The 12,479-nt window shown below is 45.0% G+C and overlaps 1 protein-coding gene and 1 long non-coding RNA gene across 2 annotated transcripts; one reads left to right on the top strand and one right to left on the bottom strand.

Moving 5' to 3' along the window:
• Window positions 1-1,454: 1,454 nt before the first annotated feature.
• On the bottom strand, window positions 1,455-3,517 carry LOC308402659. Its single transcript, XR_013972790.1, has 3 exons — window positions 3,449-3,517; window positions 2,833-2,891; window positions 1,455-2,643 (listed from the first exon to the last, which is right to left on the bottom strand). It is a non-coding gene; the product is annotated as an uncharacterized lncRNA (long non-coding RNA).
• Window positions 3,463-12,211, top strand: gdf5 (growth differentiation factor 5). Its single transcript, XM_080891648.1, has 2 exons — window positions 3,463-4,276; window positions 10,476-12,211. The coding sequence occupies exons 1-2, from the start codon at window positions 3,781-3,783 to the stop codon at window positions 11,423-11,425; spliced, it is 1,446 nt and encodes a 481-aa protein (XP_080747774.1). The 5' UTR covers window positions 3,463-3,780; the 3' UTR covers window positions 11,426-12,211.
• The last annotated feature ends 268 nt before the right edge of the window (window positions 12,212-12,479 follow it).

The following is a 12,479-nucleotide window of genomic DNA, read 5'->3' as shown; positions in this document are numbered from 1 at the left end:
AACAACCAAAAATGCTCTACAGGCCTCAGTTAGCATGTTAAACTTTTTGAGAGCACAATTAGATAAAGACTGAATAAGTGTGGCTTATTTGGAAGCCTCGTGGCCTCTTCTGTCTGTAAAGAACAAGTTTGGCTGCATCCGAACGAACCGCAAGACGTCTGGAACGATGTCTTGCGGACAGGAGAGAACAAAGTGGAGGTTTTTGCCCATCGTGGACAGCAGCACAGTTGGACAAACCAAAACGCAGCATGTCAGCACAAATACCTCAGACCAACTGTCAGCTCAGCAGCGGAGGGCTGATGATGCGGGCTCATTTTGCAGCCGCAGGACGTGGGCAGCTTGCAGTTATCGAGTTGACCGTGAACTCCTCTGTAAACCAAAGTATTCTAGAGTCAAATGTGAAGTCGTCTGTCTGGCAGCTAAAGCTCAGACCAAACTGGGTCAACAACAGGACGATGATCCTGAGCGCAGAAGCAAATCTCCAACAGAAAGGCTGAAAATTAAAAGAATTAAGCTGCTGCAACGGTCGAGTCAAAGCCCAGACCTCAACCAGACAGAAATGCTGCGAGATGTGCACAAATGAATCCACACAAACCTCAATGAACTGTGAAGAAGTGTGGGTCGAAATATTACCACAACGACATGAACGACCCATAAAGTCACACAGAAAACCATTACTGCAGCTCCTTCACACACTGTTGTAACATTCATTCAGTTCAGTTCAATTTTATTCTCTTAGCACCAAATCAGTCGCCTCATGTGCTTCACCGTATGCCGTAAAAACACACTGGTCAGCAATTAATGACGTTCAGTTGTGATGTGTTTTTAAGGCGCTGTCACCTGGAGTCAGGTCTGAATGTGCAACAGCGCAGTCTGTTACCGGTCACATCCAGTCGAGCCGATCCCAACAACTTTGAGTTTATGTGCGATCCTCGACAGCATCATCCGATCACTCCTGTCCATCTGTCATGGTCAATGATCAGCGCACACAGAGACTGAGGGGGGCAGAAAAGCAGCTGAGGTCAGAGAGAATAAAGAGAGGGAAAGACAAACACGGCACCAGAACCAGAACCAGCTCCAGTTACAAACCACCAGAGACCAGCTCCACTGCCGGGAGCTCCGGGTCTGAACCCTGGCTGCTAATTATTCCCTGAGCTTGGTCGAAACTAAATTTATGGCACTGAGCTGGAGCTGCTCGTGGCATCATAAATTAAACTGGCAAACAGTGTTAGAATCAGAACCGACCGCCTCGTCCCCCGAGAAGAGAAGCAGACCAAAACACTGTCAACATGGATGTGTGAAAACTCCAGGTTTTATAATCTTTTAATGTTTAATAATGTAAACAGTCAAATATGAGACCCACAAGTGTGTCAACTGTAATTTAAACAGGATAATATAGTAAAATTAAATAGATGTAATACATTAAAACTGTAATGCAGTACAGTCGTTGATGGCTGTGTAGACTACTGACAGAAATAGATGGAGAAAAAATACACAAAGTGAGTTTAACGGTGTACAAGAGGCAAACAGAAAAACAAATCCCCACAACACCAGTCAAGCTAAAAGCATGACAGGTACTAACTGTGGCCCAAAACGACATATTTACTAATATTCAGGCAAAGCATTTGCCTGAGGCCAATTCTTAAGATTTAGGTACAGTTATAATTATGCAAAATACTTAACGTATAAGCTAAAGCACTGCACACCAGGGGACACAACAGAAAGGCATTTGTGACATTAGCAGGGACTTCAGATACCAGTATGCTATTAATTATTCCAGGATCACACTAGTCAGTATGCCAAAATTCCCAGGAAGTCCTGCAGTGACCTAAAGGCCCATTCTGGTAAACATGACAGCCACAAAGCTCGGCACAGCGGAAGTGGACATAGTGCACAAAGTGGTGTCTCAGCAATGTCCTCGGCACAGGTTAATCCCCTCCACTGTCCCATCAGTGGTGGTCCACACAGCCTGGACATCTGTTATGTTGAAGGAACTCGTTTTAAATTTCTGTACTTATAATAGCTTTAAACCTCCCAAAGTCACCGTCTGCTATGAAAAGAAGGAGAATAAATAACGTTTATGTCATGTTGTGAGAAGATATCAGCTGAAGTTGAGTTAGAAGAAGTCTGAAGATATTCCAGCACGCTGTGAAAACGCTGCCTCCTGGTGGGGAAAGCTCTGATAAAACACGGAGAGGATAATGACAGTAAAACAATTACCGGTACAGTCATGAAGGCTGGCTGATGACATGGTGACAAACATGTGGTCTCTTTTCTCTACCCGGAAACTCCTTCCGCTGGTTGCTGTGGTGGTGCAGGGCATGCTGGGATAGGTAACACCAACACAAGCTTTTGTGATGGTTTGCTTGCTTGTATAGTCTGTATAGTCTTGTCTGTGTGGTCTATTGCCACAGTGCAGTGGGTGATGGTGGATGGAGCAGACCGTGGAGTCACCAGACTTCTGAAGCTCTTCTTCCACATGACTCCACCAGCGCACAGCCTCACTGGTGGTGGTTTTTGTTCATGTTAGTTTAAATAAATTTGATGTCATTGTTCTTCATCCCGTGTCTCACTCTTCTTTCATGTCTTCTAAACAAGTGTGAGATGCTGACAGATGACAGGTGAAAGTAGTGACTGTGGCTGCTGGAAGACAGAATAAAGGCTTTTTAAAGCAGGTTTATGAGAAGCAAGTGTTTCGTGTTTTGCATCGATACCTGAGTATGCAGTGGGACAGGATGGCAGCTCACAGTGCTGACGACTGAAAACGTGAAAGGTGGATGTACCAACAATGATGTCACAGATTTCAGTTTAGAAGGTTGGATTTTTTTTTACCTTTATAAAAACTGTGAAGCAAAGAATCATCCAGAGATGCTGCTGAGCGATAAAAATATCTGTTAATGAGAACAAAGAGACACAAAACAGAAAAGTGTCATAATCTGTACTGCTGAGAAACACAACACAGATCAAACCGATGAGTGGAGATTTTTATTTCTGCGCTTTCTGGCTCTTTTCAGTGATGTGAACTTTTTCATTACCCTCCTGTGTGTGTGTGTGTGTGTGTGTGTGTGTGTGTGTGTGTGTGTGTGTGTGTGTGTGCGCGCGCGTGGGGGGGGGGGGGGGGGTCCTTTCCGTGTTGCAGCTTCAGTGAGTCATTGGTGGAAAAGAGGGAGGAAGATTTGAGGAGAAATATCGCTGTTAAATGAGTTTGGGCAGCATGACATCACGCGGTAATTAAACCAGTTTTCTGGAATTCCGTTTCCAATTCCTGCGCTCAGGTTCGCTGGAGGAGTTCTTCGAGCACCTGCAGGTTGGTGTGTGAGTGAAATATTTTCACTGGACGGAGTTCAAACTCTGGAGAGAGAGAGGGAGAGAGAGGGAGGGAGGGCTGCGGCATTACGCCATTCTTCCCTCTGAGAGAAAAAAAGGGGGATTTAAAGAAGTTTCTTACAAGACTTCCAACAGTTCCGCGGAGTGTTTATGCGCCTCTCAGCCCGGGCTTTGCGTTCTGCTGTGCCGGGTACATCTCTCCAGCACTATGCTCCTCACACATGACGCGTGGGACAATAAAGCTGTGCGGGATTTGTTTCTTCTGCTTGTAGACGTCCGTTACAGTCTCTGCTTTCACCGCCTGGCACGTGTCTCTGGCGAGTTTCAGGCGGGGGCAGCAGCTTTTGTGCATTTCTCGTGAGGATGACCCACTCGGATTTACTGCTCTTTGCCACTTCAGCTTCCTTGTGATCTCACTGCACTTCGCTACGATGACAGCCTGGCGGGAGGCGAATGCGCTTTAGGATGAAAGCTGTGACGCGTCTGTCTCTGCTGCTCAGCTGCTGGACCCTGGTTCACCTGCATCCCGGCCCCACGGCGCGTGTCCGCGCAGGTCCGCCGGTAATCAGAGGAGAGGCGACCAGGGCGACCAGCTCAGGGCGCACGGATCCCGTGCGCTCCCGGCTCCTCGGCGGGGATGCGCACGATAAGGCGCACGCTCCCGTTGCCATTAACGCACATGCACGAGCGGGTGGAGGAGGTGGAGGTTCATCGGGGAGAAGTTTGGGAAAAGTTGCGGCCGCGCGCACCGCGTCCCCGCAGAGAGCCCATAGTGCGCCGGCTCCGGCGGCGCAGCGGGGGGCCGCGAGCCACAAACAGCCGCTCGTGACGCCGCACGACTACATGCTCGCGCTGTACTGGTCTCTCTCCAGCGGTGACGTCAACGGCAGCGCGCTGCACGAGGCCGGCCTGGCCAACACCATCACGAGCTTCGTGGATAAAGGGCAAGGTAACCGCATCACCCACGAGCCTCTCTGCGTGCTCCCACGTCACTTTTCAGTCCCATGAAAGAAACACAGTGACACGCTGTTAGTGCAGGGATGGTGGCAGACACACACCCAGCTGAGCTGTGATGGGTGGGTGGGGGTCCACGCTGTGGGGGCAGCAGGACAGCTACTTCATGATGCGTTTGTGCCCCTGGTACTCTGGGGGATTAAAAAAGCAGCTGGAGCAGGAGGTTAGAGGAGATCTGAGGAGCCAGAGGATGAGCAGAGTGGCTGTTAGCTGCTTTTAAAGTCTCACTTTAGAATCCACAACAAGTCCAGACCTCACATCCACAATTCATTAACAATTAAAAAATGGGGAGTATAAAAAGGATGTCACTGGAACTTCAGGTGCCACAGAATGAGAGCTGCTTTAAGGGACTGGAGACCAGTGTGGGGGGCACCAGATGAGGGTGGTGCTGAGGGCACAGGCTGAGGATTGTGGCGTTAAAATCAGGAGGTCAGCAGTGAGTGGAGTATGATGAGAAGGAGCGTTCAACAAACTGGGCGTCAGATTCCCTTTCTGACAGCCAATTAGCTTAGCTTAAAGAAAAAGCTCCATCCAGAGCTAACAGAGGATGTGATTTAGCCGAGAAGTTCAAGTGGACGTAATTTTCTCCTTTTAGTTTTTCTCCTCTTCCAGCAGTACGCAGTCATGTGATGTTTTAGATACTGAGGTCAGTCATCCAAAAGCTAAGGCTACTCTGAACTCTCAGTTTTAGATATTTTTTTTCTAGATTTGGATCTGTGTGATGTCAGTAAGATTAGATATCCTTATATGGTCCTCCCATCACAGAAGCCACACCCACCTGCTGTTTAATCTGTTTTTTGAGAGGCGTAGCCAATCAGAAGCACTATTCTATTTTTCTTTCAGTCTTCCTTTATGTATGTATGTTTATGTAAAAGCTGACACTGACTCATTAAACCACCTTGTGGTGCAAACTGGTATTACAAGAAAAAGACAGCTTGGCTTGAATTTGAAGGAAGTTGATCTCTAGCAGAAACAGAGATGATGCCTTCATTTAATTTTGGAAGGTTTTAAACTGCATTTGAACACAGAAATGTGAAAGTGTTTGATTTTCAGTTATAAACAGAGGCCTGCAGGTGTATCACAACTACTTTCATCAAACCAGATTACAGCTTTTAATCTTTACACATACACCTTTTTTAAAAAAAAAGATCCCACTCTCTGGACTTCCAGGTTCATGGAGGGTGCACTTCTGGGATTTTTCTGACAGAACCGGCTGAGCCAATAGATATGTTTCATTTTCAGCTGTAAAATTGCAGTGTAAAAAACCCTAAAGGACACCAGTGTAGATTTAATTTAGGCCGCATACATCATCGATGCTGGATTTGTGAAAACTAAAATAAAACTTGGGCTTTTTTTTCTACAAACAGCTGGAAATAATTATTTAGCTCCTTTCACTCCTGTTTATTGAGGACTTTCTCACGGGCACCCTCCGCTGCACACTTGAATTTCAGCCAGTTTGAGATTGACAGGAAGTGGAATGGCTCTCTCAGATTGGCTTCAGTTTGGCTCGGGTCACCTCTGCAAGCGTACGGTGGGCGGGGCTTATGGGCTTTATTGTAACCAGCCAGGAGGGGGTTACAAGCTGTGATGGCAGCTATGTTTGTCTATATCTGGTACTTTGGTGGGAGAAAACCAAACAGTGGGGACCAAGGGAGTGAGTTTACATGTATGAAATTAGAAATGCATTCTAATAAGCATTTTTCTAATGACCAATAACTAATTAGTCTGGTAACAGCAGGTAGTGTAGCAGAGGAATAATTTGTGTTTGCTGTCAAACTTTCAGCAGTTTTAACGTCTGGAACATGTCTGTGCACATGTATGCACATATTTATGTATATTTATTCCTTTGCAGTTGTGAGTCCGTGTGTGTGTGCTGCCGTGTGTTTCTAACATCTGGTCGGCTCTCAGTGATATATACGGCCTCGTGAGGGTAAATAAACAGTGCTCACAGCCCTCCGTGTCATGTTGTCTTTACGATGTAAAACAGTTTTAGAAGCGTCTTTAAATGAGCGCAGTTTCATGTTCCTGCTGCTGCTGAAGGTTTACATTTCCACCACTTAATGTACTTTTAATGTGGCCTTTATTTGTTCAGCGACTCGCTGCTGACTTCGTCCACATGCTGAGACGAGGAACTGATCACCCCGACGCTCGTTATTTACCTTCTATCCTTTCATTCACTCTTACTCGCTTCCTTTTTTCTGCCTTTATTCCTCCGTTACTGCTGCCGCTCCTTCTTTCTTTCTTCCTGCCACATGCAAGGCTGAACCTACCTCCTGAGGGGCCCTAGAGCAAGGCGTTGCTCTGGGGCCTCCAATGATGCTGTGTGTGAAGCACAGCAGCTAAAACCCTGATTAGTCGACTAAAAGTTCGGTAGGAACACCTGGTTTCGACTCCACCATCGGGCCTTTCTGTGTGACGTTTGCATGTTGTCACTGTGTCTCTGTGAGTTCACTCTGGCTTCCTCCCACCACCCAAAGTGTAGTTAGTGGGGTTAGGTTAGTTGGTGCAAATAGTTAAATAGTCCATCTCTCTGTCTCAGCTCTGGTGACCCGCCTGGGATTAGGAGTGATTTGGTCATTTTCCCCCAGAGTGAGAAATCTTCTTCACCTGGGCCAGCATGTTAAAAAAGCTGAAGCCATGTGTGCAAGTGAGCGCCATTTTCCAGACAAAAGTAGGTTTTTTTGTAGTTATATTACTTTCATAATTTTAGGAGTGGTGATCAGCCTGAAATGTTGAGTTTTCAATTTATAGATCACAAAACATTTGAATTTTAGAGTCTTTCTTGACTAAATCTTGGTGTTTTGGAGCTTTGTTTGAGCAGGTGACCCACATACTTTAGGCTATTGCAGTAGTCGAATCCACCCGGGTTATTTGCTGCATCTCTTCCCCTGCGCTCTGTCCCTGCGTTCCTGTCCACTCTCCACTCACCTGCTTAGATAAAGGCTAAAAGCCCTTAATAACAGCACTTAATAAAACTGTCCATTAACTTTTAACTCCTGAGTAAAACTACTCCATGAACAGTAACCCATAACAACGCTGTACTTTACACGCTTTAATAAACTCATCCAGTCGGCCAACTCTGACCCTTTCCTGGACCAGTTTTGGCCCCTGGACCACGTGTTTGATGCCCTCGATATATCTGCTCATGTGACAAAATGAAATGTAAATCTTATTTAATTTTGGTCAGTTATAATTTTACTGAGTTATAAATAAACGAGTTTGAAAAAGCTCCTTTCAGAAGCAAAGCAGAGATGTTTGGTTTCAGGAGGTTGGTTTGATCTTGTAAATTTTGGATAGTCTTGTTTTGGCACAGTGAGCCCTGTAATATAAATAAGTTTTCACTGGATGACAAAGGGCCAAAGCCAGACATCTCACCTGAGAGCTCTGCTGCTGCTCGCTGCCCTTCTGTCAGCTATTTTAAAGCCCCGCCCCCACTGGACATCCTGAAAGCTGTTAGTAGAGGGATGAAGTCAGAGTTAAGAAGCCAAACATTTAATCTTGTGTGTTCTGCATTTACATACACAATAATCTGTTCCAAGCCGCTCCTGAAAGACTGATTTTCTGAGCGTTCTGAAGTGATAAAGACCACACCTGAGAGCTCTGCATCCCTCCAACATTATTTATCCTCGCTGATTTACAAGTGCGTGAGAGTTTGTGAAACCAAATTCCTCTCAGCTTTAATCAGACTGTCCAAAGAGGAGTGTGTGTGTTTGCTGTCTGTCTGCTGTGAATAGCTGCAGGTCCACAATAACAGGCCTGTTTACAGAGCGTTGCGGTCTCCCGGCCTGGTTCTAATGTACTTTTCAATGCATGATAAAGTCCTGGACAGCAGGAGGGGGTGCTGTGAGAACATGTAAGCAGTTTATGTGCATATGCACAGCTAACTTTGCGAGGACCGGAGTGATTTCTCTGACCTTTGAAGTGAGGACATGTGTGGAACATGAGGACAGTAGTTCAGAGGTCTGTTTGAAGGTTCAGAATTCGTTTCAGGGTTCAGGGTTGATCAGGGATAAATTAGGCTCAGATCATGGGAATATATTAGCCGACCTGGGTCCTCACAGAGAATTTAAAACACATGTATCTGCTGGGTTTCATTGGATAGGGAAGTTTACAGTTTCCCTCACTGACAACAACAGAAAACCATCTACACCATTCAGTTCATGCTTTCTGATGCTGTGCACATAGCATGAGTGTGTATACTTGTTTTACATATGTTATGGGGACTTAAAGCTTTTCACTTACCCGTGAGGACATTACTTTAATTTCAGGACAATTAATATAAAGTAAACCATAAAGTGTTACTCTAAACACGAGTCTTTGGATGCTCATTCTTATTATTTATGTCGATTTCCTTCATAATGCCTGCAGTAGTTTATTGTAGATATGGCAACTGACTTCATTCACCAGTTTTTGCATCTGTGGTTTGAAGCTTCAACATTTACATTTTGGCTACCACCATGTTTTTATTGATTTATTTATTTAAAGCAACGAGTTACCATATTTGGACCAGAAGGTAGAGAGCTCAGTTGCCAGCTGTTGGTAGCCCTTTGTTAGCAAACTGCATCTATAGCACTAATTAACAGGTGTCTGTATTGCTACATTACATCCATACAGTCTGAGTAACATCATTAAATATGTAAAATCTATTGGTTAGGTTGTTTCAGAGAGCCTGTGAACAAAGATGGTGTATTTTGTAAGAAGCTACATATGCCTAGCTGTTTAGTGCTAAATGCTAATACAAACATTGTAAAACCAATCCTAAAATCTATTTGGAGCCTGATAAGGAGCACAAAATAGGGGTGATAATCTGGCAGCAGCATTTCGTACTGCAAAGAGATGCTTTGCCCAAGATAGTAAACGGGGATTAATCTAAACACGATGACACAAATGCAGGAATGTCTTTTTCCAGGTCAGCAGAGGAAACCATATGTTGCAATTTAGAAATGTGTCTGAAATGAAAGAAACAGGAATGAGAGCAAGTTGAAGCCCAGAATAAAATAAATATTACACCAAGATTTCAAACACTGGCCCATTGAACAAAAAGAAGCAAGAGTCTGACTTGTGAGTGCGAATGGTTGTCAGTCTCTGTGTGTTAGCCCTGTGACAGACTGGCGACCTGTCCAGGGTGACAGCTGGGATAGGCTCCAGCGCCCCCGCGACCCTGAAAAGGATAAGTGGAAGCAAATGGAAACCAAAACCAATTGAATTGTAACAGGATATAAAAATATTTGTTGTTAAGTTGGACATTTTACCATTTGATGTTATTGATAAACCTTTGAATCAATGGATATTTGAGGAACTGTAGTTCACTTCACATTTTCGCTCTTGGCAGCTATTACGATGTTTTAGTCTGAGATGTCTTCAAAAATAAAAGAAATCCCAAAATAAAGTCAAGAATGCTGTTCTTTCCTTTTTTAAAGGGTAATAAAAATCTAAACAATAGTAATGTTTTTATAAAACAGACAAGATCCAGAAAAACTATTAGGTCCATTTTTACCTGGAGGGAAAATGTCAACAGTATAAAAGAATAACAGCAGAGCCAATGCAGAAGAGCACACTTATTTTCTACATTATGGTCATTCTAAGAGAAAGGATGTTTATCCAGGTTAGGCTCCAGCTCGGCTAAATACATGCCAATCACAAATCCCTGTCCAGTGAGTCTTCAGCATCACTTGGTTTCACAGTCAGACCCACAGCTCAATACCAAGATTGTGATGATAAAAAGGGTCATGAATAAAAGTCTATAGTCTGTGATGGGGAGCAGCACTGAAGGAAAGTACAGTATTTCTTTATATTTCAAAATCTGAGATCAGACAATATCTGGATTATTAAAATGGGTTCAATGAAGATTTCAAGTAGGGAGATCTCGTAAAAGATTTAGTTAAAAAAGAAAGAAAGAGTCAGTTATGGAAGTGTATGGACCTGTCAGTGTATTTCATGACCTATATGCAGGAGTCCATCCTTTATGACCTGACGGGTGGCCATCAGCTGATGGCTCTCTGGGGCTCACATTACAGATTCATTCATTTACTCAACAGTCCTTACTTGCTGTGTTGTGTTAGAAAAGTTTGTTACACTATTTTTCTTTTTGCCTGTCGGTGAATATTTACCTGCGCTTTCGTTTCTAATCACAGATGAACGTGGGCCCCAGCTGCGACGGCAGAGGTATCTTTTCAACATCAGCTCTCTGGAACGGGATGGGCTCCTGGGGGCCGAGCTACACATCCTGAGGAAGCGCCTGCCTGACCCTCGCAGAGTCTTGATAGGCTACAGAGGAGGAGAAGGAGGAGGAGTCCCGTCACCGCTCCTAAGGCTGCACACCTGCGCTTCAGGCAAACAAAAGGCCGTTCTTGTCCAGATGAAGGCCGTAGAGGATCTGTTCAGCAGCACATGGGAAGTGTTTGACGTTTGGAAGGTGTTCAGGGGCTTCAAAACCCAGAAAGGCCAGCATTCCCAGGAGCTGTGCTTTGAACTGGAAGCGCTGGAGCACGGAGGCGGTCGCCCCATGGACCTTCGCGCTCTGGGATTCGCTCGACACGGCAGGACCAACAAGGAAAAAGCCTTCTTCTTAGCATTTGGGAAAAGCAAGAAGCGTGACCTTTTTTACAAAGAGATCAAAGCGCGGTCCGGCCACGACAACAAAACAGTCTACGAGTACCTGTTCACCCAGCGACGGATGAGACGGGCACCTGCTGCGAGGGGAGTCAAAAAACCCGTGCAGCAGTCCCTGCCACAGTCCATATCCCAGCACCAGACAGTGAAGGCCAGGCTGCGCTGCAACCGGAGACGGCTCCACGTCAACTTCAAGGAGATGGGCTGGGACGACTGGATCATCGCGCCGCTGGAGTACGACGCCTATCACTGCGACGGCGCCTGCGATTTTCCCATCCGCTCACACCTGGAGCCGACCAACCACGCTATCATACAAACCCTGATTAACTCCATGGACCCGGAGTCAACGCCGCCCACTTGCTGCGTCCCGACACGGCTCAGCCCGATCAGCATCCTCTACATCGACTCGGCCAATAACGTCGTCTACAAGCAATACGAGGACATGGTGGTGGAGTCGTGCGGGTGCAGGTAGCAGACACAGCAAAGACTTTTCAATATTATATTCAAAGCTAAAACTGGAGTTGGTATTTCAGGCTCACTGCTATGCAACGCACATTACTCCTCACACTCAAGTGGGCTTACAAGAATGCATACCAGAGACTATTTAAGACTAAACAGATGAAGATAAACTCACGGAGGTGATGCTCTGAAACGCCCACTCACTGTGTAATGTTGATGTTGGTAGTGATGAGCAATATGCATCCAATACAATCCAAATAATGGAAACACGACCCGATGAAGAAAGACTCGTTTGGACTGTTTCGTACGGACTTTTTCCTTCTTCTTAGATTTGTATCAAGTTGCTGATTGTTGTAAAGAGTTTAAAATGCCTTGGAAAAATGAAGTGTTATACTTAAAAATGCTCTTTTCCAGCACTTATCTGATGAAGTCATTTGTATGCCTTATCCAAGACCTTTTTGTAAAGCATGTCAAGAATTTCTGATGTATAAATACGAGCCAGGGATGAAGTGCTCATCTGACCTGCTCCAAATTTGGGAAAGCTGCATAAACTCGTGTTCAATAAAAAAATGTCTAATTGACTGAGCTCCAAACTCCTATCAGTGAAAACCTCTGCCCCCCACCCCCTCGAGGATCTGCAGACTAAACTATCGGAGGAATTTGTGAGATTTACAGCTGCCAAATTTACAATTTAACCCAGAAATGACTGTTTGATGTGGAACATGAGTGTTTTACTTGGCTGGCTTGATAAACTGTTGCAAAGGTCTAGTTAAAATTACGAGGAGTTAGGTTTTTTAACTTTGTGCCTATTAAAGGGGACCTGTTCTGCTCATTTCCAGCTCCATCTCTTTGTTATAGACTCTGCAAGTAGATTTGCAGGCGCTGAATTCATCATCTGGGTGACTACATATAAAAGATGGTCGAAGCCTCTGTGATGTAACCCACTGGGCTGTGGACTCCACGTTTTGAAATCTCAGTGTCAGCATTTTTCCTCTGGAGCAGGAGCTGGCTGTGAATTATCAGCTGCATTAATAAATTGTACATATATCTGTAAGTTAGCACTAAGC

This window comes from Rhamphochromis sp. 'chilingali', assembly GCF_963969265.1.
Source record: "Rhamphochromis sp. 'chilingali' genome assembly, chromosome: 9".
Classification (NCBI taxonomy): Eukaryota; Metazoa; Chordata; class Actinopteri; order Cichliformes; family Cichlidae; genus Rhamphochromis; species Rhamphochromis sp. 'chilingali'.
This window is presented reverse-complemented; position numbering and strand designations above follow the sequence as displayed.

Excerpts from the sequence above, each read along its gene's own strand:
- gdf5 (XM_080891648.1), top strand. The coding sequence starts at position 3,781 with ATGCGCTTTAGGATGAAAGCTGTGACGCGTCTGTCTCTGCTGCTCAGC. Across the intron at positions 4,277-10,475 it reads CTTCGTGGATAAAGGGCAAG|ATGAACGTGGGCCCCAGCTG; the intron begins GTAACCGCATCA and ends TTCTAATCACAG.